This window comes from Cardiocondyla obscurior, linkage group LG07 (genome assembly GCF_019399895.1).
Source record: "Cardiocondyla obscurior isolate alpha-2009 linkage group LG07, Cobs3.1, whole genome shotgun sequence".
Taxonomy (NCBI): Eukaryota; Metazoa; Arthropoda; class Insecta; order Hymenoptera; family Formicidae; genus Cardiocondyla; species Cardiocondyla obscurior.
The window spans coordinates 8,355,802-8,380,135 of NC_091870.1; the positions used below are offsets into that span (position 1 = coordinate 8,355,802).

The 24,334-nt window shown below is 38.7% G+C and overlaps 4 protein-coding genes across 6 annotated transcripts; 2 read left to right on the forward strand and 2 right to left on the reverse strand.

Moving 5' to 3' along the window:
* Window positions 1-148: 148 nt before the first annotated feature.
* Ugp (UDP-glucose pyrophosphorylase) lies at window positions 149-7,135 on the reverse strand. 2 transcript variants are annotated; one of them, XM_070659869.1, is made up of 10 exons: window positions 6,994-7,135; window positions 2,549-2,785; window positions 2,206-2,388; window positions 1,889-2,094; window positions 1,740-1,815; window positions 1,518-1,664; window positions 1,299-1,437; window positions 1,078-1,215; window positions 774-940; window positions 149-689 (listed from the first exon to the last, which is right to left on the reverse strand). In XM_070659869.1, exons 1-10 carry the CDS (start codon window positions 7,015-7,017, stop codon window positions 477-479), a joined length of 1,530 nt encoding a protein of 509 aa, XP_070515970.1. In that variant the 5' UTR covers window positions 7,018-7,135; the 3' UTR covers window positions 149-476. The 2 variants fall into 2 exon arrangements, with proteins under 2 accessions (XP_070515970.1, XP_070515969.1); XM_070659868.1 differs by lacking the exon at window positions 6,994-7,135 and adding an exon at window positions 5,764-6,022.
* Window positions 7,136-7,312: 177 nt separating this feature from the next.
* Window positions 7,313-10,713, forward strand: Sin1 (SAPK-interacting protein 1). Its single transcript, XM_070659870.1, has 7 exons — window positions 7,313-7,616; window positions 7,766-7,906; window positions 8,089-8,363; window positions 8,660-8,829; window positions 8,902-9,195; window positions 9,406-9,647; window positions 9,781-10,713. The coding sequence occupies exons 1-7, from the start codon at window positions 7,544-7,546 to the stop codon at window positions 9,972-9,974; spliced, it is 1,389 nt and encodes a 462-aa protein (XP_070515971.1). The 5' UTR covers window positions 7,313-7,543; the 3' UTR covers window positions 9,975-10,713.
* On the reverse strand, window positions 10,535-11,808 carry LOC139104409 (uncharacterized). Its single transcript, XM_070659872.1, has 2 exons — window positions 11,330-11,808; window positions 10,535-11,147 (listed from the first exon to the last, which is right to left on the reverse strand). Exons 1-2 carry the CDS (start codon window positions 11,445-11,447, stop codon window positions 10,711-10,713), a joined length of 555 nt encoding a protein of 184 aa, XP_070515973.1. The 5' UTR covers window positions 11,448-11,808; the 3' UTR covers window positions 10,535-10,710.
* Window positions 11,809-16,871: 5,063 nt separating this feature from the next.
* On the forward strand, window positions 16,872-24,334 carry LOC139103842 (dual specificity mitogen-activated protein kinase kinase hemipterous). Of its 2 annotated transcripts, none has more exons than XM_070658899.1 (8): window positions 16,872-17,306; window positions 17,862-18,352; window positions 18,586-18,765; window positions 18,835-18,969; window positions 19,156-19,400; window positions 20,993-21,799; window positions 21,909-22,205; window positions 22,353-24,334. In XM_070658899.1, exons 1-8 carry the CDS (start codon window positions 17,114-17,116, stop codon window positions 22,501-22,503), a joined length of 2,499 nt encoding a protein of 832 aa, XP_070515000.1. In that variant the 5' UTR covers window positions 16,872-17,113; the 3' UTR covers window positions 22,504-24,334. The 2 variants fall into 2 exon arrangements, with proteins under 2 accessions (XP_070515000.1, XP_070515001.1); XM_070658900.1 differs by having other exon boundaries at window positions 22,368-24,334.

Here is a 24,334-nt window from a genome sequence, read left to right on the forward strand (position 1 = left end):
GAATAAAAAAAATTAATACACTTAAGAGCGAACAATAAAAAAAAATTAACGAAAAAAATTGACATTTTTATTAACCATTAATTATTTTTTAATTTTCTTGCGCATTTTTTTTAATGCTTATTATATCAGAATTAACAATAACTAATGGTTGAAACTTGAAAGAGCATTTATTATATTTTATAAGCTTCCATAGTGCCTACAGTACACATATTATACATATATTATAAATTTCTCTTGAATAGTTAAATTCTCGTGTAAATTCTTATATACAATTAAGTAAAATAATTTTTGTAGAAATATATTTTTAGCCCTTTCTCTCTAAAATATTATAGAATCTAGAATATATACAATTTAATTGCTTGACTAGTAAATTTAAGCTAATTGTAAGACATGATTTCTGAAAGAATAGACCTTTTCGTTCGTTTACGTGATGTTTGCAAGACAGATTAAGATCTTTCTTTGCTCGGTGCTGCAACTTAGTGATCTAATATACGTAGATTACCCGACACAATTTTATTTTCTAAAACAGTTCCGGAAGGCAGATCTATGCGTTCTCCATGATTGGCGATTATAATGACGGTACCCTTCAGCGTTACTCCTTTACCAAAAGTAACATCGCCTGACACTGTTAAATGATCTAATTCGAGAAGATCGGGTATTGTTGGAAATCTAGTGAGAAACTCTTTCACCTGTAAAAAATTTAGAAATGAAAAAGATTTAAGTTTATCTTTATCACTACAACAAGCCGTATAATTTTTAGAAATTAGCCCTACTTTCGAAAAGTGATTATCCCCTAATTTAATGAGAGGCGTCGTGGGGAACATTCTTTGAGGACTCATTACGAGAGATCCGTTGCGCAGTGTGTATAAATTACTCATTACGAGCATAAGATCAGAAGTTTTTTTCACTGGCAAAAATCTACTGCGAGGTACATTTATACCTGTAACAGATTTTAGTCAAATACAATCGCATTAAAAAATAATTAAACAAACATCGATATAAAACAAAAGTTTTTTAATAAATAGATTAAATAATAAAGAGTTATTTTATTAAAACCTTAATTCTTTACCAACTTACCTATACTTCCTTCGAATGATTTCATTGCAGCTCCTACAGCTGTTTCAAGTTGTATTATATTCAGACCGTTGGTAAAAGTTTTATTGTTTACAATTATCTCCATATTTAATCCTTTTTGATCAAGCACTCTTTCAATAGCTATTTTAAAAAGTAATATATATTAAATATAGTTACATATATAGATAAATATCGTACAGTATAACAAGTTTAATTATATGTACCATTGAGATTAATCCAAAGATTATTTGTGTTGAAATACTTAAATGTTTTGATGGACTTAAAATCATCGATATGATCTTTGGGAACTTGAGCAATTTCAAGAAGACGTAGTTTATCCTCGTATTTTATAAGTGTACCACCCTAAAAGATAAAAAAAAAAATATATATAGTAAGTTTCTTAGTAAAACTTCAAATAAATCTGTAGTTTTTATAAAACGTACCTTAACATCTGCTCGCGTTTTGTCAGTTACTTCCATTACAAATTCAAGAGGTGGTTCTGGTCTGTTACTCAACAATAATTTCAATATCTTAATATCAACTGTTGCCCCAAGATTATCTATGTTGGAAATAAAGCAATACTCGCGACCCTAAAGAGAATTAAAATTTTTCTTGAGAGGATTATTGTCATTACTTATAAATACGAAAGATAAAGTATTCGTTACCTCACGAATAAATTTCTTGAGCAGCCCAGAGTTCTGAAAGCTTTCGTAAAAATCTCCATGACCGGGTGGATACCAGCTATTAACAAATTATGCATCGTTTATCATAAATGTTAAAAGACATTTTAATAGTTTTATAAAAATTCTCTTACGCTTCAATATCTTCATCAATTTGACAATGTTTAGCGATTGGGAGGAGAGAATCTCTGTTTATACGCGGATAGCAACTCTGATTAAATGTATAAATATCTATATCGATTCCTTTGTACTTTCTTATTATGCGTTGCGTATCGTCATCCGTGTTGAACGAGTTCATCAATATAAGTGGCACGTTAGCGTTGTATGTTTTATTCAGATGCTGTTATAATAAAAATATATTATTAATTATCGTTACGTTAAAATCTTAGATGTAACAGTAATTATAAATATGGTGGGAATAAACTATCAGATATAAAATTTACTGCAATACCTCGATCTGTTGCACGGTGAGATCGAGAAACGTAAGCCCGTTTCGTACAGCGATAACACTTTTCGGTCCATGGCATCCCATACTCGTTCCGAGACCACCATTTAACTTGACCACAACCAGCTTATCTAACAGGTCCTTGACTTCGTTCGCTTCTGGTGGTGACAAAGAGTTGTAATCCTTGACCTGTAATTAAATAAAAGCATATTTGATTAAAATCCAATTAAATTTTATTATTAATTAATTTAATAAAATCTCAATGTTTCCTTAACAAATAATTCTTATGTTATTCGTTTCATTAAATTTATTATTAATTATATTATTAAATCAATCGAGATTATCTCACCGCATCTTCAGGGAGTCTCTGAATGTGATCCCATTCCAAGGACGGACCCTCTTCCTGTAGGAATCGCTCGAACAGATGCTGGAATCCAGAGAACTGTCGGCCGATCATCACCTTCTTGTTGTCGGTGGCGGTTGCCTCCAGCTTCTCGAGCTCGCGGTGCAACTCATCTCGTGCATCCCTCTTCGTGCGCTCGCGGAACGCCTGTGTATCTGAAGAGCTGCGTTGGTGACCGCGGGCCTGTGGAGTTATCTCCGTGATACAAAATAAAACGAGACTACGTTTTACCTATTCTTTTCGCAAAGTCTTCCCAGTCCGACTCGGCAAGCTGCCCGTCGCAATTCGTGAGATCGCGCATGATTTTTTTTTTTGAGACCGTAAAAATTAATTATAAAAAAATATATGTAACAGAAAAAAAAGGAAAAATAAATAAATCGTGTATATGTGCGACGACAGCGGGTTATCCGGACAAGTCTTCTCAAAAATCCTCGTTAAAATCTCCCTCGTTGGTGCAAAATTCTCATGTAGAAATGTAAGATCGCGCAAAAATCGGCTGCAATCTATGTCGTCGACGAAAGACGAATGAATGAAAATCAGTTTCGTTTTTCCTTTTTTTTTTTTTTCCTTTTTTTTTAATACGCATAAAATCATCGTCGTTGTCTGTCTCGAAAAACGAGTGGGAGCAATCATATCATCCGCGCCCGAAAGCTAGAAATGAATAGATAATGAGATAATTAGTGAAAAAAAAATATGGTAACATATATTAAACTCAATAACGATTATAAACTCAGATAATGATCCATAAGTAAAAATTATCATAACATGTAGCACGTGTAATTAATTTTTATCTCGCCCGCTTAGAGCGGAAAGAAAAAACTTCTTTTTTGCGACTTTTTTTTTTCCTCCACTAATTAATTAAAGCGTGGTGTTCAATTTGCCTTTCGTTATTCATATGTTGCGGTTAGGTAAATTAATATCTTTGATTAAATAAGGTACAGGCAAACGATAGCGACCAGTAGACCCTGACCCAATGTCGCGTTGATGTCGCTTGCAAAGCGATAATCCGAGATCACGTTTAACCCCTTCGCTGGAGACTTCTACTGCCAAAAAGCAAATTAACAGAAAAAGAAAAAAGAAAAAAAAAAAACTTGGCAGAGAAAATCAAGCAGCATTTTACATCACCTTATTTTAAAATTTAGATAACGTGCTCAAATAAAACTGAGTTTTTCTTTCCTCTTTCTATTATCCATAAATGAAACTAGTTGAAATCATCTACTTGAATATTTAACATTCAAATATGCATATTGCGATAATAACATGGCATATACAAGTACTGAATTAGCATCGAAGATACGTAAAACTGGGCATTAAAACGAAATTATCGTGCCTGAATACCGTGACAGTACATACATGAAAATTATTTAAAAAAATTGGACACATTAAAAAAATTAATTTACATTCCGTGCTCCGTCGCCAAAAAGCTTCGCCAACTTGCAATCAATGAAACAGCTATTGATAATCGTACAACGCTAGAACCTTCGCTTGTGTCGTCGCTGACCCTTTTACAACTTTTTGCGATAAGATAATCTTCAAGAACAGAGTCCATGCCTCATTTTTATCTCTCGTTAAAATAACATTTTTTCAAGCCCGGCCACTAGTAATATCGAGAATGATCAAGAGCTTCGTCATGGGAATAGAAAAAGAATTTAGAGCTGCTAATAATAAAACTTAAGCTCCACTTAAACGCTTGTTATCGCAAGCGTTTATGACAACAGGTGTGGTTCGAGGGATATAATCAAAAGCGCCAGAATTTCGCTTGGGATCCACCTCGCAACATATTATAACTTAAATTGAAGATAATTCTCGCGATCATCATTTCGCTTATCATCTCGCATCACTTGTTACAATATCTCGTGATAAAATAATTGTCGAATGACACAAGCGAGTGATAGAGACAGAACGAGAGAGAGAAAGAGAGAGTGATAAAGGAGAGATCATGAAACTCGACGGAGTGACTTCGTCACTCCTTACGTAAACTTCAACGATGACAAGAGAAAAAAAAGGAGTTCTTTAAAGTTGATTGAAGGTCACTTTGTGTCTTTTAACGCGGACGTGTTCTTATTTGCATAAGTTGATTTCCCATGCAATAAAGTCGTCGTCGAAGAAAACGTCTTTATCAAACGCCTCGTATTTATCAGAAAGAAACCATACAGGCGGTTGTAAGACACAGGCTTTTGAACAGTGCTTTCTTAATTTCAAATGAGGGAACGATTACCATTTTCAAGAACTTATGGCTAGATAAATGGAACGATATCGGCGAGGGTCAAGCGGCTAATGAGATCGGCGATTACATTCCAATGTGACGCTACGCACTCGGTCCGAGCTCGCGTATCATTAGCTTACATAACGACAGATTAACGCGCGTCCTCGCCTAAGTAATCGCACGAAAACTTCCGAATGATTTTCAGCTCGTGGCTTCGAAGCTGATTCTGGACCAAGACGCTCTCTAGTTTTCTCGCTCCCTCGACGAGCACCCTCAACGTAGGGTGACATTCCCTGTGGAAATATCTCCCAGAAAACAGATGAGGGAACGTTAATTAACAACTCAATCTCATTAGATATCTAAAGATAACCATTATCTCACCCGAGAGGAAAGGAGGGCGATAGAAATAAATTCATGAAGAATCATCAACGTTACGACGTAAACAGCTCGAGTACTTCGCAGTTTTGACTTCTTCCAAGATCAAGATCCTTTAGCTGCTCATCGCAACAGAAATAATTATAATGTTTCCGCATTATCCAACGACGTCTATCAACAACTGTAAATATAGAAAATACAGAAACGAACCAGAATGCTTCTTTTCTTTCTAATACATATGCCAGCGTTTCCTTCGTTTCACCCCAACAATCAGACGAGCGATTGGAAGTCAATAACGTATTTTTCAACTGAAAAAACGTCGATCGAAATAAATCTGCGAAATTCTCAAGCGTTTGACGAAATCGTTTAGACTTAATTCTTCTCGTCAAACGGAAGCACACGAGTGTCTTACAAATTTTACTTAGCCGCAGATTTTTTTCAAACGAATAAAAAAATTTAAATTTGATTCGAACGTGAAATCTTCTCCGAGCGTGGCGAGGAGAAGATTTTGGGAAAGTTTTCGGGTCTGATTCTAAGGTGTAGCTTTATCGGGACCGCCTGGGCGGCGGTTACCACTTACTTGCAACAAGTACTCCATGTGCGACACTGTGTACGTGCGTGACGGACGATCGGCAACTGTGGAATGCGAGAACTGCGGCATCGCGCCGTACGACGGCCGGTGGTGGCACAAGGCGTGCTACGCCAAACACGGCGTAAAAGCGTGGGTAAGCACGTGACGTGCCGGACACACGGGACACAGGATACGGTTCCTTCCCGGCTACTTCCCGTGCCTTCGGGACTGATGCGATCCGATATCGTCCACGCAACGAACGCCGGCATCGTGAACGTTGGCCAGCCTATTTATTGCGTGAAAAACGAAAAGAGAAAAAAAAAAAGTGGGCGAAAAAAAAGGGAGATAATCTATGTAAGGTTATTCGGTAATGACAGTGATATGAAATTGTACAAGTTACCTCCTATGTTTTCCTTGGCTCAACATGTAAATGTGACAAGTATTTGCTATTTCGAATTGAAATTTATACTCTGTAAACTTAGGATGAATTATTCACCGAGTTTTTTTAAGCACATGTAGATCGTGTAAAAGAGGACATGCATATTTACGAAATGCGACAATTCTTCTCTGGTCTGGCAAAATAAATTGCAAATATATAAAACGATGCCAAGCCTAATTATGCGAGTAGTTTGGCTCTCAAGAAGTTTCTTAAAAAAGAAAATATTCTCTTGAAAGATGACTGCCTCAGTTAGCGAAATTTTTTTTCCAGCAACGTATTTGCGATTGCAAAATTTGTTAATCTTTGATCTATCATCCTGTCTCTCCTACAAATGCCAGAGAAAAAAAAAAAATGAACGGTGTTAGTCCCACAGTTCCATGAAAGAATAACGTAATCGTTTTACAACTAAATAGAGATATTACTCAATAAATTAACCACTGATTAAGCTAATCGCCTTGACTTCTAGGTCATCTCGAGATAACGGCAGATAACAGTTAAACGTCGGGGAAGGCATGGGCATAACCTCTTTAACGGCAAGTCCACGGTCGACACCACTTTTGGCTATCGAGAGAGAAGCTCGGGCAAGGGAAGATCGCAGAACTTCGTTGATTGCCGTTTACGAAAATGAGATATCCCAGTGACAAGCTGGACTGCGTTCTCTCTCACTATCCTGTCGGCACTCGACGAGTGAAACAAAAGAAAGACGTGTGAAAAGGCGAAGGGAAAACTCGTGCGTGAACATTACGAAGGAAATTGGCATATAACGCAAAGACGGGGCTCCGGCGAGCTCGAGAATGTACCTTTCTGTCGTCGACTTGCAGCATCGTCGTGTAGAATTATCAAGACCGTTGGAGGTGCCTTTTACGTCGCGACGGAGGTCTGGATCGGTCGCGAGGTGCTCGAGACCTGTCGGATCCGAATTCTTCCAAGCGCAGGCCGCACGATCGTCTAGGCGCCGCGCAAAATCTTGGACACCGTTGCGAAAGAATGCATATTTTTATCCCGATCCGTACGAGCCGTACAAGATATCCTTGATCGCACGAAAATATGCCGGCTCGTGACGTGTCCACGCGGTCGGTGAGTGGAGCTACAGAACGCGACTTTACCGGCCACGGCGCCTCGCTTTCTTCACCCGACTCTGGCCCGAACTCTAACCCTCATGGAAACTTAGGCTGCGCTTATGGACGCACCGCGCGACGCCGCGGGCGCGGAAATCGATCTTGTGTTTGTTGTAAAAAGGCCTGACCTGCCCCTCCGGGTCGCCGTGAGCGCGGTTTCGACGTTTTCGGATTTATCAATATGACGAGTGACATTTAAAACAGAAACGGAGGAGGAAGTGAAAAAAAGAGAATGGCTCTTTACGATAATCAGCACTGGCTCCTGTCGCACATCAGGGACAGCTTCCTCGCGACGGACGACACAGGTGTGTACTTAGGTTAGAAATTGTTGATCGTCTTTCTCTCGAAATACTTGTGTGACAAGTATTTAAAAGTTTGACGATGAATATTAATACCTAATTTATTTAGAATCGCAACTGTCTTGTGCTAAATACGTATTACTCTTGATTGAAAGGCATGTGTGACATGGTGATACTGGGGGAGGATATTCCCAAGCAGTTAAAGAAAAATGGAACGCTGCAGTGTTATCCCGGCATGGAAGAGAGTGACGACGAAGACTTGGACGTAATGGGAGAATCATACGATATACAAATAGGTATGTACCTTTGTTTTTTTTATTTTAAAATTATTAGAAATAATATCTTAATTAAGATATCTTAATTATAATTAAAATATTACAATTAATTATAATTAATTAGAATTAAGATATTTTAATTATAATTAAGATATTATTTCTAATTAGATTTCTTACTTAAGGTGCTCTATTGCTCATTTTAGACATGGAATTCAGTCACAGACAGAGATCCAACACTGCACAAAGGCTTGAAAAGATGGACATAGAAAGGAAAAAGGCTGCTAAAGTCAAGCATGTTAAATGGGAACACAATCCTAATGCTATAACGCCAACTGATCAATCAGAACTATTTCAAAGAAAAGATTTTCGAAAAAAAACGTCGTTAAAAAAAGGACAATCGCTTTTGTCAGAGCAGCTCGAAAAGTGCCCACATTTACCACCAAATCCATTCAAGGATTATGCCAAATTTGATGGCAATGTATGTAATATACTTTATTATTTTTTTTAAACGAGATAAGCCGGCCCCAAATCGGACGGATTGAAAATTCGTCACCCCCTCCACAGTCAGACTTCGAACAGTCTTATTTAAATGATTTATAATGAATAATAAAAAATTAAAATTTAATTTTAGTTCTATTTAGAGTTACAAGCTTAAAACTTATAAATTTCTTATCTGCAAAATAAACGATATTAATTATATTAATTTTTTAAATAATTAATATTATAATACGTTCGTTATATATTTTAAAATTAATTTTTTAATTTTCTATGCAGGCACAAGTGAGCATCCCTGTGAGAAAATACAGAATATTCATGTGTATGCTACCGAAAGAGGATAGAATGTATCCGCTCCAGGTGGTGGTCACAGTAACGGCACGAGTATTGGATTTCATCGGTTTGATTTGCTACAAATATGCAAGTGAACATCCCGATCACAATTTAAAGTCTGTAACAAGTTAACTCTTGTTGTCGGAACGCGTATGTCTTATTCATAAGATCTCTATCGTTCCTTTTAGAGAGAATATTTCACATTATGGACTGTACATTACCGAGGATGATGGTGAGATAGATTCGGCCTTTCCTTGTTTAGACCCGTACGAAACGATCTCTAAATTCGAATTTACTACGCTGGGCTTGATCGAGATGAAACCGAGCGATAAAGCACGACACATTACAACCGGTTGTGTAGAAAAGAAGAATAAAGAGGATCCAGAAGTGAAAAACAAGGAACAGGAGGAAGTTGCAAATGATTTGGCGAAGATGGAGGGTCATACTACTGCAATGGAAGCGCCATTATATCAATCGTATAGGTAGTTCTAAATTTTACATGAAATTTAAATCAATCTTTCGATTATTAGCTATATTAAATAATTAATAAATTATTTTTTAAAAAATTCTGGAAAAGATAAATAATTTACTGCTAAAAATTTAAATATAACATAATATAAGATAATTATTAATTAATATACGATAATTGTTAAAATGTAATATCTCCAATTTGCACGCATTTCTAATTACAGGGTATATATAATTAACAAGATGCGAGCAAAGACTGAAATTCATCTCGGAATATCGGGTGAGAAGATAGAAATAGATCCGGTGATAACGGGCAAAGGCGCTGCTAGATTTTGGAATAGACAACGAGCAGTCAGTTATCACATAGACAACATTGCCTGGTGTGAAGTGACCGAGACTAAAGGATCGAAAACAATATTCACTTTGGTTTATACACCACAGTCCAGCGCTCCAGATAATTTTCTGAGTTAGTTTTTAAATTTATAATTACATATTACATGATAATTTTATTTATTTCAATAAAAAAAAGTATTTATTAATATAAAATAATACTATTATATAGATTAATATCGTTTATAAAATATGCGGTGGTGTTATAGGCCAAAGTCATTCGCTCCATCAATCGGCATCTTTCAAAAACCACGATTTCGAAGCGGACTCTGTGACGGCTGAAGAGATCGTGCGAAAAATCAATCATATTTTGGAACTGCACAGCAGTCAATCGAGAAAGGAATACCTCGCGCAAAAAGAGAGGAAAGCAGCGAGAAGAAAAAGTTTCCACCTGCACAGATGACAACTCTATTGGTTATTCCGTACAATTATAGAGTACTTGAAGCATTGAATACTAATGTATTACGATACGTGATTGTAAGAATCGTATTAACATCGGCAACATCTACACACGATCGAATCAGTATCTCGAATCTTGTCGATGCGCTAGAGATGGCGGAGGATGCACGATCTTCTCCGAAAAGTAGGCGTATTCCACGAGTATAATATTTAATATTGTATAATATTGATAACGGAGTTGTAAAAAAAAAATATGCAGTCGCTAAAATTATAATTACGAATAATCTTAATCATCAAGTTATTGATTACTAAAGTAGTTACTACTTTTACAGCTCTGAATGACAACTTAATTTTGTATTTATTATACCACATCTCACCGTTACGAATGCAATATAAATACGCCGACAAGTATTGTGTAATCAATTGTACGTAGCATCGTTCTAATTTAAGATTTATTTACACAGCTTCGTTTCATCTCCGGTCCATATCTGTTCCGTATCGGCAAAATCGGATTTGACTTCGGCGATGTCGATGCGGATCGGACGATACGGATATGGAATAGTGTAAATGCTTACATTTAATTATATAAAACCGGCTCTAGCATTCGTGCACGGAACGGATACAGACCGAAGTCGAAACGAAACTGTGTAAGCGAAATCTTTAAGTGTTATTTATACTTTTATTATAACGCTCCTGTAAATTTGTAGAATTGAAAAAAATTAAATAATACCTGTAAAACTTTACGTTTTCGAACGTTTAATAATGTCTATGGTGGTTTCCTTTATATTATTTTCCATTATCTTCATGAATTTCTGATTCAACTTGTGGATATGCCGATTAAGGAAGGATATCTTTAATTCTACATCTTGTAATTTCAGGCTGTTTTTGTACATGTGCTCGTAATTGGGACGCGTCAAGATAAAAGTTTTCTCAGCTTCCGACAGTAAATTTATATCGAAAACTTGTTCCTGCCTTTTCAAGTCTGCTTTCTGCTTGGCCAATCTCTTTCGTTGAGCCCTGCGGTTCCTATATTCCTGCTGCCAGTTATCTCGCTCTTGCTCGAGCTTTTCTATGTATTCTTTCAAATTAAAAGCCTCAACTTTGTTCTTTGCATTGTGCTTTTCCTGATTTTTGTCCAAAGTAAGATTACGCTCACCGGTTGAAACTTTATTTATGTCTAAAAGAAGGTATTAGTTATTAAATGTAGGCGTTTGAAAATCGTTCCGGAAGTTAATTATCCACAGAAGTAATTATCGGAAGTTAATTAATCGACGTTGAAAAGAGACGAAGTGACGAAACGAACGTAAAAAATGAATGCTGGTGCAAACAAAATGCTAGTCCTGCAAAAAGCGACCTAACCTTTGTCACAAACGTGCGATACGCGCGTCTGGAATACCAACGACCGTCGTTTGTGGACGGTCTTGGGGTTCAGCTCGTCGTTGAGATTCGACTTATGCTCGTCGACCGTAGCCTCCATCGGAACTACGCGTTATCGGTGACACCAGGTGAAACTCCACCGTGCGTGGGTAAACTTTCAAACTAATTCAAACTTGTTTAGGACGTTTGAAGGCACAGGCTTCACGTAGAAAGAAAAGGCGAGAAGATACGTTCGTGCTCTTTTACCAGCCAACGCCGACTGAAACTGCCGAGCACAATACGGACGCAACAGCTGTCGTTTGCGTGTGCGTGCGTTACGCTGCGTCCGAGCAGAGAGCCCAACTCGGAATCGCGGCTTCCACGCATGCAAATCCAGAGGCTCGTCCGTGTGAAGCCACGTTTCGGCTGCCGACGGATAAAAGAAAAGGCCAGAGCTATACACTGTCTGTTCTTTTCTTTTTTTAAAATAAAAAGATTTTGTAATGATTTTATAATTAACTAAAAGAATCCATGCGCGCGTTATTTTTTAAAACACCCCAATTACAATAGATGAAAAGAAAATCATGTCTTACCAATCTGTATGAGTTTCGGCAAAGTTCTAAAGTTCTGCCGGTGACTGTAACATAAAATGAAACATATTAATGTAGATATGTTAGCATTTAAATTAATGTAAAGATAAAGCTTTATTTTAATAAAGATTTTATAAAAAAGAATTAATTCTCACCTAAAAGTTGCTTCGCCGATGTATGATACTCTTCCTGGTCCTCCTCCTCTTCTCAGGATGTCTGCGGAATGTCGGGTCGGTCCTTCCTTCAATGCTAGAGTATTATCTGAAACAGAAAAATTACGATTAATATTCTGTTCCGTTCGATGTCTTATTGAGCTATCGATTTCTTAAATTAAAATAAAAAATTTAACGAGAAAGGCGGTAACGCGTTCTAAAGTGCGGTAAAAATAAAACGCGGGAGAGTGAAATTATAAATAATATTTTATTTTGTTCGATATCTTATTGATCTATTGATTTCTTGAGTCAAATTCAAAAATTTAACGAAAAAGGTGGTTGCGTGTTTTGAATAACGGTAAAGATAAAAAGCGGGATAGTGAATACCCCCCGGTGGGGGTAACACAAGGGGGTAAAGAATATCCCGCGCGATAGTAGGGAAAACATTGAAGGGGTTGGGGGAAGTTTTCGCGGTCATTCTACCGACGACTTTTGACCGCGCAACAAGGTGACGTGGACCTCGCTTGAAGTGACAGTTAGATTCTTGTGTCGGGATCCAAGGTTAATAGGAAGTGTCGTGGATTATCTCGCGAGTGTCTACCGCGGTAGGAATATTTTATATCGCGGCCCGTTTTATATCGACGCTTCGTGCAAGTTTTGTATAGTTCGTTACACCGACCGAAGGATTAAAGTGACAGTTAGACCGCGTTTACGTCTCAGGGTCGTGTTTAAAGATTTAACGGGAGTGTCGTGAATATACCGCGAGTGATCTAGTGCGCGGAGAACGTTATTTTATCATAAAACAAGGATGCTTTTTCGTGATCGGAATATTGTTTCGCGCTTTCGGGATATAGTAATTCGCGTTTTAATTTATTTTTTAATTGATCGTCGTACAGCCGGAGTACGCGTTATCTCTTGCGGAGTGTCGATTTTCTGTTTGGTAAGACGTGCTAATAGTGTATAGTGACCGGCAATGATGACCTGACACACTGTGGTGACAGCGGCTTACGCGCGTGAGTTAGGGTGGAGTGCGTTAGGCCTTACCGCGGATCGTGTACGTGAACCTTGGAGTATCGAGAGAAGCGAGAGAACGAGGGAAAAGTTGGAAGAAGGCATCTTCATGTTCTGTTCTGTTCGCGACTGTGCGTGTGAGAGAGAACGCATGAGTGATCGCTAAGAAATCATTATAGGCGCCTCTAATGATTTCTTAGCGATCACTCGTGCGTTCTCTCTCACATGCACGGTCGCGAACAGAACAGAGCATGAAGATGCCTTCCTTCAACTTTTCCCTCGTTTTCTCGTTTCTTTCGGTACTTCAGGACTCACGTACGCGATCCGCGGTAAGGCCTGACGCACTTTACCCTAGCTTACGCGCGTTAGTCGCCGTTGCCGCAATGAGTCATGCCGTTATTAAAGGTCACTACTATTACATGCAATTCGGGAAACGGTATCTTCTGCTTGAGAGATTCGCGTTACGCCGGATTGTGCGATGCGTATTTTAGTATTTTTTAATTTCTATTTGAACAATTTTTCCTTGTTTTATGATAAGTTACGCTCTAAGTGACAATGTAATAAAGTGCGCGGTTAATATGAGTCATAGTGTTATGAAGTGCGCGGTGAATATTATGTGAGTGAGTGTGAGTGTGAGTGTACAGTGTCGCGTTTTCGTTTATAATACGGGGTGCCGCGTTTAAGTTATTACAAAACAAGGTCGCTTTTCTCGTAATCGGAATATTGTTTCGCGCTTTCGGGATATAGTAATTCGCGTTTTTAATTTATTTTTTAATGGATCGTCATACAGCCCGGGGTATTCGTCGGTCCCTCGCGGAGTGTCGTTTTCTGTTTGGTTAGCCGTGACTGATAGTGCGTGCGCTACTGCACGCAATTCGGGAAAGTGGCATCTGCTGCTTGAGAGATTCGCGTTACGTCGGATTGTGCGACGCGTATTTTAGTAGTTTTAAAGTCCTATTCGAACAATTTTTTCTTGTTTTATAATAATTTAAACTAGGTATGAGTGATAGTGTAATAAAGTGCGCGGTGAATATGAGTTATAGTGTTATGAAGTGCGCGGTGAATATTATGTGAGTGAGTGTGAGTGTGAGTGTACAGTGTCGCGTTTTCGTTTATAATACGGGGTGCCGCGTTTAAGTTATTACAAAACAAGGTCGCTTTTCTCGTAATCGGAATATTGTTTCGCGCTTTCGGGATATAGTAATTCGCGTTTTTAATTTATTTTTTAATGGATCGTCATACAGCCCGGGGTATTCGTCGGTCCCTCGCGGAGTGTCGTTTTCTGTTTGGTTAGCCGTGACTGATAGTGCGTGCGCTACTGCACGCAATTCGGGAAAGTGGCATCTGCTGCTTGAGAGATTCGCGTTACGTCGGATTGTGCGACGCGTATTTTAGTAGTTTTAAAGTCCTATTCGAACAATTTTTTCTTGTTTTATAATAATTTAAACTAGGTATGAGTGATAGTGTAATAAAGTGCGCGGTGAATATGAGTCATAGTGTTATGAAGTGTTATGAAGTGTTATGAAGTGTTATGAAGTGCGCGGTGAATATTATGTGAGTGAGTGTGAGTGAGTGTGAGTGTACAGTTTCGCGTTTTTGTTTATAATACGGGGTGCCGTGTTTTAATAATAATTTAAACTGTGAGTGATAATGTAAACTAACGAGTGATAATTTAAATTATGAGTGATAGCGTTAGGGGTTAATGACAGTATTTCGCGAGAGTTTCCAGTGCGCGAAAAGATGACTCGACGACGACGACGACCTCCCATCTGAGAGGAGGAGCAGGCCCGGGGGGTATCCTGCATCGGCGGAGCAACTTTAAGGTAAGCATTAATTTTTAAATCAAAATCTTTATCAAAAAGAAACTAACATGTCTGAATTAATATTTTCCTATTTATGTTACAGTCACCGGCAACAACTCCGCTGAAGCTCATGCAGATTCGTGAGTCGCATGCTTTTTTTTTTTTTTTTTTTTTTACAAATTTCTTATTTAATTGTTTTTATTTCTTTTTATTTTAATTGTTATATTACATATGTTTTATGTATACTTATATATTTTTATATGCATATGCTTTAATATATATTACTTTCAGAGAAATAATGCTTTTTTTACAAATTCTCTATTTAATTGTCTTTATTTCTTTTTATTTTAATTGTTATATTACATATGTTTTATGTATACTTATATATTTTTATATGCATATGCTTTAATATATATTACTTTCAGAGAAATAATGCTTTTTTTACAAATTCTCTATTTAATTGTCTTTATTTCTTTTCATTTTAATTGTTATATTACATATGTTTTATGTATACTTATATATTTTTATATGCATATGCTTTAATATATATTACTTTCAGAGAAATAATGCTTTTTTTACAAATTCTCTATTTAATTGTCTTTATTTCTTTTTATTTTAATTGTTATATTACATATGTTTTATGTATACTTATATATTTTTATATGCATATGCTTTAATATATATTACTTTCAGAGAAATAATGCTTTTTTTACAAATTCTCTATTTAATTGTCTTTATTTCTTTTCATTTTAATTGTTATATTACATATGTTTTATGTATACTTATATATTTTTATATGCATATGCTTTAATATATATTACTTTCAGAGAAATAATGCTTTTTTTACAAATTCTCTATTTAATTGTCTTTATTTCTTTTTGTTTTAATTGTTATATTACATATGTTTTATGTATACTTATATATTTTTATATGCATATGCTTTAATATATATTACTTTCAGAGAAATAATGCTTTTTTTACAAATTTTTTATTTAATGAATTAAATAAGACAGCTGTCTTATTTCCTTGAATTAAAATACAGGCGCGCGCCTGTATACATATATTAAATATATTTATTTGCACTAATATTATATTACTTTAATTGAAATGATGTGTAGGATGCATCAAAAATTTTTAACCACACCGGTTGTACTTACAGAAAATATTAAAAATATGTACAACCGACAGTCCGCAGTCTGTTTAAGTGGGACGGAAAATTTTTGTTGCATTGCACATAAAAAATTTACATTAACACATTATACCTTGAACATTTCGGACCAAACACAATTCGGTGACTCGGATTTCGTATTACTTAAAATTTTTTAAGACTCGGCGATGTTACAGAGAAGCGGATCTGCGATAACTGCCGGCGACGCCGCGAAAGAAAGGGACAAACAGTGTATAACTCTGGATTTTTCTGTTATCCGACGGTAGCCAGGAACGCCTGGCTTCACACGGACGAGCCTCTGTATCTGTACGCGTAGAAGCCGCGATTCCGAGTTGGGCTCTTTGCGTCCGAGTCTTAATAAACGGGACGCGTTTTCTCGCATATACGCGGCAACTAACTACGAAAAAGAAAATCATGCAACTTACCGATCTGCGTGAGCATCAGCGGAGTTGTCGATTTCTGCCGGTGTCTGTAACATAAAATAAAACATATTAATGTAGACATGTTATTTAAATTAAATCTCTTGCTACCGGCATCGTAGATTCAATATGATTAGTTCAATACCTTCGCTCTGACGGAGAAAAATAGCCCGAGTTCAGACAATAATTTCACATCTCGCTATAGCACCGCGATTCCGATACGCGAAATTTCAACTCTGATTTGTTTCCCACATCTAACATCGTTACGGAGCACGAATTATTTTTTTTACAGATAGAAATAGTCATTCGAAATATGACATTTTGCAATTAATGATCTAAAAAATTATTACTCCATTTGTCGCGCATGCGTGAGAAAAAACCCGTCCCGTCTATCAACACTGGTCCGAAGAGCTCGGGACGGGACAGCTCTGAAATTCGCGAGGTCTCCCTCGGATCCACCGTACCGTCGGGCCGTCTCGGGCGCATGACGGCGGTGTGGCGAGCCCGGTGAACTCCGGCATTTGGTGGCGCACGTAGAAACGGCCGTGGAGGTGCACGGAGAATTACGAGAGCCGAAGGGCCGAAGAAGAAAACCAAAACAAACGCGTTAGCAGCGCCGAGGAGTCGCGGCGTGTGGCGGGCGCGATGTCGAGCACCCTGGAGAAGAAGATCATGAACTTGGAGGAGCGGCTACGGGCGGAGAACGAATCCCGCGACCGGGACAGGCAGGCGGCCGCCGGCGAGATCGGCGCACCGAGCCTGCACTCGTCGTCGTCGTCTTCCTCGGCAACGACAGCGGGACCCGCGTCCAGCCCCGCGCTTCGCAGACCCCGGCAACGTAAGCAACCCGCGATTCCTCCACGAGGCCCACCTGGATCCTCTTTCCCTCCGATTTAACGCAACCTACCCTCCGCGGACGACGTCGCCGTCGCATTTCGCGCTCGCGTATAGGTTATGTCGAATGTTACGTTGTTGATCAGTTTCCCCTCGCTCGTAACGCGAAAATTTCATAGACACGTCCAGAATTTCTTTTACTTGCTTCCTACTTATTATTTTCTTTATTAAAACCATTTATTATTCGAGCCATTTGACTTGCTCATTTTTCGCTGAAGCATTCCCTTAGATTAGAATCCGTTTGTTATCGTGACTGAACTCTGATATCGAATCGTAATATTATAGAGATTAATATAGCTGAGTTCTAAGGAAGCTGAATGCTAAATTTGTAAAAAATTAACTATAATACTTTTCAATATTCGTATTAAGATTAATTCTTATTATTAAAAACGCATAGATTCGATTACGCGTACTTTGTTGCATGAAATTATGTGATTAAGGAAGTAAATGTATGTTAAATTCGAGTAATGTGTTAAAATATTATGTGCTTTTATGCCAGTTGGAGATATGGGTACTCCGACGCGACCTAGAAGACAGCTAGACCTGCCAGTGTCGCAGATAACACCGCCAAAGATGCACGACAGTGAGGTCGAGTTAAAGCTACAAGAGATCATGAAGATGAACGGCATCCTGAACATTAACGGCCAAAGGTATCAAACGGAGATGAAAGATTTGGAGCATTTGGGCGAACTCGGCAACGGCACTTGCGGGCACGTTGTCAAAATGAGGCACAAACCGAGCGGCGTGGTAATTGCCGTGAAACAAATGCGACGCTCCGGAAACGCCGAGGAGAACAAGAGAATAATCATGGATCTCGACGTTGTGCTCAAGTCGCACGACTGTCCGTACATTGTACAGTGCCTGGGGTGTTTTATCACAGAATCCGACGTCTGGATTTGTATGGAATTAATGGCAACGTGCTTAGACAAATTGTTAAAGCATAGCAGGCAAGCCATACCCGAGGATTTTTTAGGAAAAGTTACAGTAGCGGTGAGTTTCTTTTTATTTTTATTTATGAAGATTTTTATTTCGAATTAAAGTGTTATTTAAAAGTTTTAGGAAAGTTACAGTGGACGAGAAAACGCATGTTTAGAGAGACGAGAAAATTTTGCTTCTTGTTACTCTTATCTTAAAAATTGAAATTAATTTTGGATTTTTTAAATAATATTTAAAAAATTATTTTACAGGACGATTTTAGATTGTGACTAATTTTTTTTTTTTAGACGGTAAAGGCGTTGTCGTACCTGAAGGAAAAGCATGGTGTAATTCACAGAGACGTGAAACCTAGCAATATATTACTGGATGAGACGGGAGGAGTAAAACTTTGCGATTTCGGGATCTCCGGTAGATTGGTCGACAGTAAAGCGAAAACGAGAAGCGCGGGATGCGCAGCGTACATGGCTGTAAGTAGATACAAGGGAAGGTTTTTATTTCTTAAATAATTATGCATTATGGTATCGTATTTTATGCAGCCTGAAAGGATAGACCCACCGGATCCTACGAAACCAGATTATGATATAAGAGCAGATGTGTGGAGTTTGGGCATTACTCTAGTGGAACTAGCTACGGGAGTATTTCCTTATCGAGACTGCAAGACTGATTTTGAGGTAAAACTTATATTGAGAAAATTTGTTTCTCACTATCCCTTCGATATTTCTGTGCAAATAATTTTTTTTTTTAATATTAATATATTAATAATATTGTATCTATGTTTTTATTAATTATTTTATTAATTATTTTATTAATAAAAATTAATTATATTGTTTTTACGTTTATTATTCCGCTTATCGCAGGTATTGAGCAGAGTAGTACAAGACGATCCTCCGTCTCTTCCGACGGATGCACCCTTTTCTAAAGAGTTTAGAAGTTTCGTCAGTTGTTGCCTCACTAAGAACTACAAGCATCGGCCAAAGTACCACAAGCTAATGGAACACCCCTTTATTCGCAAGTACGATATTCTACAGGACAACGACTCCAACTCCGCCGTTACAAATTCCGGTCAATGGTTCGGCAAAGTTATGCGGCAGTTAGATCCAAGGTGAGAGTCTATATTTGTTAATTGCTATATGCTTTTTTTATTTTTAGATTAGACATAATACTTGAGACGTATAATATTATAATAGATAAGACAAGACGATATAATCACTAGTTTGACAATGAGATCACGAACTTTTAAAACATCGCATGAGATTTCTGACTAATAAAGATACTGATCTCTGGTTTGGTTACCTTTTTTTTTTTTTCTTTTGGCAATAACCAGGTTTAATCACGTTTTACGATTTTTATAAAGTATTTAACATATTTACGGTTAACGAGTTCTGGACCGGAATTTTGCGAATTGACCTGTTAAATATTAACAATTTTACAAGGTGTCTCAGAATCACGGCGTTTTATAGTCAACAGATTCTCTCTCGTTGATTACGTGTCAAGTTTTGCCAGTAAAGGAACGATCAGTTTGAGTTTGTTTAAAAAATACGGCTGAAGGGAGACGTGATGTACTCTCGGAGCATTCTACTATATATACATTTATCTTTGATTACTGCTTTTGCAAAAAAAAAAAACCTGACATTTATAGTTCTTTCTTTTAAATTAAAAGTTTGCGTGCGTGTTGAATTGTGTTGCAGCGTTGAGCTTGAGGGAGGCAGCGCGGCGTAGCATCCTCCCTTACCCTTGCTCCTCTCTCCTTTCCTTCTTCCGCTCCTCTCCGGATAAACTGCCTGAATATCCCCAGAAAAGAGATTTAAAAAAAGAAAAAAAAAAGCAAAGAAAAGATAGATTCTACCCCGCTACTCAGAGTATCCAAAAATCTACCCGATTTTCATTTCGAGTTGTTTGGTTTGTGCACGCGCCTGTTACACATTCCACCCTTCAACCCTTACTCACGGTAAGCATTGTTTTTTTTTTATTTATTTCAATATATTTTTGTCTCTCTCTTTTCGCCTACTTTCGTTGCGTTTTTTTTTTTGTGTTTCATTGAGTTTTGTTGCGTAGCGACTTGCCCATCGCAATGCACGCATTATTTTTCCCTGTGCACACGCCACTTTTCTTTTCTTTTTTTGCATTTTAATTTTGTGAAAGGAAATCTACTATTGTACGGACCGGGGACGGAATAGCCGCAGCAAAATTAGTATAAGTGTGATAAAGGGGATTATGGACCGTGTAGATAACTGCTCATCTTGCAATTACAGATATTTTAATCATGTTACTTTACTCTTATTGTTTCAGAAAAATTTATACCAATCCTATAAGTTTTTTTTTTTGTCATTTTGGTGTTGAGTTTTTGCCGTGAACCACTCGCTCTGTAATTTACACGGAAGAACATGAATCTTGCAGCATAATCCTCCAGAAATTTCCGGGATAGTTTAGAAACGACCTAATATATTCTCTTATTAGAAAACATCTACTCGTCTGCGTTTTGCATACTAACAATTAATGATTAACATTCTGCTCTAATTTTCATTAACTCATTTAGACTAGGATTCTTGCAGAATCGTCATGGTGTACGATTGTGGGACATTAGTGGTACATATGTACATACGTATCGAGTCAGATCATCTTTTCATGATGGGAAATCAATCGTAATTCACAAATTAAATCTCGAAAAAAAAATTAATTTTAATGGAAATTTAGTTCCAGATTGCCGGGAGGCCAGCAGCAGCGAGTTTCGAGTCATGTGTCTTTGAAACAAACAGTTTATCTGCGGGCACAATCCGAGGTGCCAGCCTTCCTGCGGAGCAACGTTAATAGCAGCTTCAGAGAGCCACCGAATTCTGGCTTTTTGCCGTTCCACCAACGTTGCAACAGTGAGAACGGCGCGAATTACGTGCCCTACAGCCCGTATGCTCTTCGCCGAAAGGAGATCGCACGGCCGTTCTCGCCGCCGATATCTAAGGACTCGGTGGACCAGTCAGAAGCGAATCTACCGCCGAGACCTTTCTCACCCTATCGACAGCAGAGCATCACCAGGCACGATTACAACTCCTCGAATCGCTGCTCGGCAACGAACGGTGAGGATGGACAAGAGGCAGCGACAACGGCCGCGACGATAACGACGACAACGACGACGACAACGACGACAACGAGACCGTTTTCTCCTTGGAGAACTCAGGATACCAGCTCGGACAACAATGGTCGACCGTACTCCCCGTACCGTAGTAGCCGTTACGAAGAACGCGACAGCGGTAAAGCCGACCGGTGGCAGGGAGGTGTCTCGAGATCTCTGAGTCCTTTCGCCAGGGACTACTCGCCGTGGCGGCGAGAGAACGTCGACCCGCCTAACGTCATTCAACCGCCACCAGCTACGTACGACAATAGTGGCCGTTACTCGCCATTCTTGCAACAACGACTAGCGCAACCATCGCCACAGCAATCTGCGGCAATTCAAACGTATCCGCAGACGCAGAATATCTATGGTAGCCCAATGATCAGTCGGAAAAGGTGAATGGAAAATCGGGTTTATCCGTTAATTATTACTTAACTAAATGCGTTGAACTCTGTACTCTTTTAGCTCGTATAAAATTTAATAATATTCTGTACTTCGCGTTAGATTTCCTTCGGAGCCGCCGCCTCAGGGATCTCACGGCTCTACTAGTCCGCAGCTGCTGATTTCACGTTTTGCTCATCAGTTGAAGCAGGAATCACCACCGTCGTCGTTGGTGATGCCGTCGCAACAGATCAGCTCGAAGGAGTCCGCGAAAAAGCGTTTCGCGTCTTACGTGCGCCTCAGGCTCGGTAGCGATCGCGCACCATCGCCAGAACCGCCACCGAGACTGAGTCGCGGCGAGTCCCCGCTCGCTCTTAGAAGAAACTTAATTGAACAGGCGTCTCCTTCCTTTCCGCGAAGGTACGCGCTTTCTTTCTTATTAATTACCTTTTGCTTGTTAAAGAAATAATTTTTTACGTAACGATAAATTACATAATATGTGTAATCATTGATTATTCTCCAGGGAGACCGGTTTTCAAAAGAAAATAATGTGCATGTACATGACAGATGGGCTTTTTCTAGGTACGTCTCGCCTTCTCCGCCTCAGCCACCGCCTAGAAGATTGTCGGAAAGCAATTCCGTGCCTGGTAGCCCGCAGCACGTGCGAGCTCGTTTACGTTATACACCCGAACCTCAGAGGAGACCTCCGCCACCATAACCCACCGCTACAATCATTAAGCCTTATTATTCCTTGTTGGTGCCATATGTGACTGCGGACACCCGGATGATTACGTGCACCATGTAGCAGCGAGGTGCATCCGTCGTCTGGCAATATTTGCACGCACAGAGCGAGTCGCAAAACGTGTGGACGCCGCAACGTGTACACGACGTGTCTTCAACCGTTATATACCAAATGTAAAAGCGGAGGAAAAACGAAAAAGCGTGTTTTTAATACTCGAAATACTGTTGAACTCGGAGCTGTACGCGAATCGCAGACTTTGTACGAGAACCGTCGATTTAGCGTGCGAAACGGCCGAGATCCCGGGAAAATATTTCATCTTGATTTAACATTATCGCGCACCTGAATTCGCGGACATTTCTAACGCGAGAGTTGCCTTAAGAAACACGAGTACTAGTTAAGTGTGAATGTTTCAGATTTCTGAGAGCTTTCCGAGTGCTTCAGATGTTTGATTGCAAAGTATTTTCTGAATTCCTTATCGATGTTAGGACGTAGAGAAGAAAAGTGAAACGTCTTTCTCGAGTTTAAAAAACGCTTCACACGCTAAAGTCGTAAATGTACACCTCTTGCACGGTCGAGTGCTTTTAGCTATACCGCGTCGACCGCCTTGATTTGATTGATCCTGGACGCGTGAGTGCTTGGAATGAATTATTTTCTACGAGGTGCAGTAAGGAGATGATAAAAATTTACGTAGATTAATTAAAAGTAAAAAAAAAGAAACATTTAGATAGTTTCGATATAAATTCTCACCGAGAGTGTTTTCGCCTTGGCCGATGTAAGCGGAAAGAAACAATCGATTAAAGCTAGGATTAATATTAGACTTGAGCGGTGCAACCGGCACCTCGAGGCGAAAGGGTTCGCGTTGTATGCAGCCCTCGCAACGTTTTGCACGACTTTTCTTCGCCGCCGCGAGATGCGAATCGATTTACCTTCGTCAATAATTATCTTCTCGGTGTGTATTTTTTGATGGCACGCGGCGTGAAATATGATGCTCAACTTTTTATATCGTTTGCGTACTATAAAAAAGAGAAAAAAAAAAAAGAAAAAAAAATACGAAGAAAAGATACAGAGCAGACGGAGAAGTACGGCATTAATCGCGATGAATCGCGATGATTTTTCTAAATCAGCCTCGACACGTTAGACATGCATACATACATATTTATGTATGGTATAAACGAGCACACACGCATACACACGAGAGGAATATGTGTAACATGCCGTGCGTGAAAAATGCGTAAACCGTTCCTATCGTTCTTCGTTTACGCCTCTTTCTATCAATCTTGAGAATTTTGTCAGGGGAAGGAGAGATAATAAACGCAACGAAGTTCGCTCTTCTCTCTTGAACGGCCTTGCAACTCGAATTGCAGTCTCACAGTGACTTCTTTTTCCACGTTTTACTATTTAATATTAATGATTATTCAAGCAACGTTAAGTACGCGGGCGAATAATTCATGAACGCATAATCCGGTACAGACGGTCCAACCGAGAGGGATGGTATCTGTCCGCGATTTTTCTTCGAGATAAAATCTATGGAAAGAAGGAGAGAAAGATAAGAGAACCGAAAGCACAATAATTTCGCGGTGGCACATCTCTGTCCTACGAATGTACATTACTAAATTGGTAGGGCGTGCAAGCGTCTCGCAGACGAACACATACATGTACACGAGACATGCGGTTTTAGAATGTTGTAATTATTATTTTTAATTAACATTTAATCTCTAACTACGTTCAAGTCTACACTCGTAATCACCTTTGTCAGCTATTCGACAAAAGGACCTGTTGCAATGTAAATAAACTTATATTTATACGA

Bases quoted from the DNA above. Each gene is read 5' to 3' on its own strand.
- Ugp (XM_070659868.1), bottom strand. From the start codon at position 5,844: ATGCCGCAGTTCTCGCATTCCACAGTTGCCGATCGTCCGTCACGCACG. The intron at 2,786-5,763 runs GTAAGTGGTAAC...ATAACTCCACAG, and splicing joins ACATGGAGTACTTGTTGCAA to GCCCGCGGTCACCAACGCAG. The intron at 1,438-1,517 runs GTACGTTTTATA...TTTATCTTTTAG, and splicing joins AAACGCGAGCAGATGTTAAG to GGTGGTACACTTATAAAATA.
- Sin1 (XM_070659870.1), top strand. From the start codon at position 7,544: ATGGCTCTTTACGATAATCAGCACTGGCTCCTGTCGCACATCAGGGAC. The intron at 7,617-7,765 runs GTGTGTACTTAG...CTTGATTGAAAG, and splicing joins CCTCGCGACGGACGACACAG to GCATGTGTGACATGGTGATA. The intron at 8,364-8,659 runs GTATGTAATATA...TTTTCTATGCAG, and splicing joins ATGCCAAATTTGATGGCAAT to GCACAAGTGAGCATCCCTGT.
- LOC139104409 (XM_070659872.1), bottom strand. From the start codon at position 11,447: ATGGAGGCTACGGTCGACGAGCATAAGTCGAATCTCAACGACGAGCTG. The intron at 11,148-11,329 runs GTTAGGTCGCTT...ACCTTCTTTTAG, and splicing joins ATCGCACGTTTGTGACAAAG to ACATAAATAAAGTTTCAACC.
- LOC139103842 (XM_070658899.1), top strand. From the start codon at position 17,114: ATGTCGAGCACCCTGGAGAAGAAGATCATGAACTTGGAGGAGCGGCTA. The intron at 18,353-18,585 runs GTGAGTTTCTTT...TTTTTTTTTTAG, and splicing joins TAGGAAAAGTTACAGTAGCG to ACGGTAAAGGCGTTGTCGTA. The intron at 22,206-22,352 runs GTACGCGCTTTC...TGTACATGACAG, and splicing joins TCTCCTTCCTTTCCGCGAAG to ATGGGCTTTTTCTAGGTACG.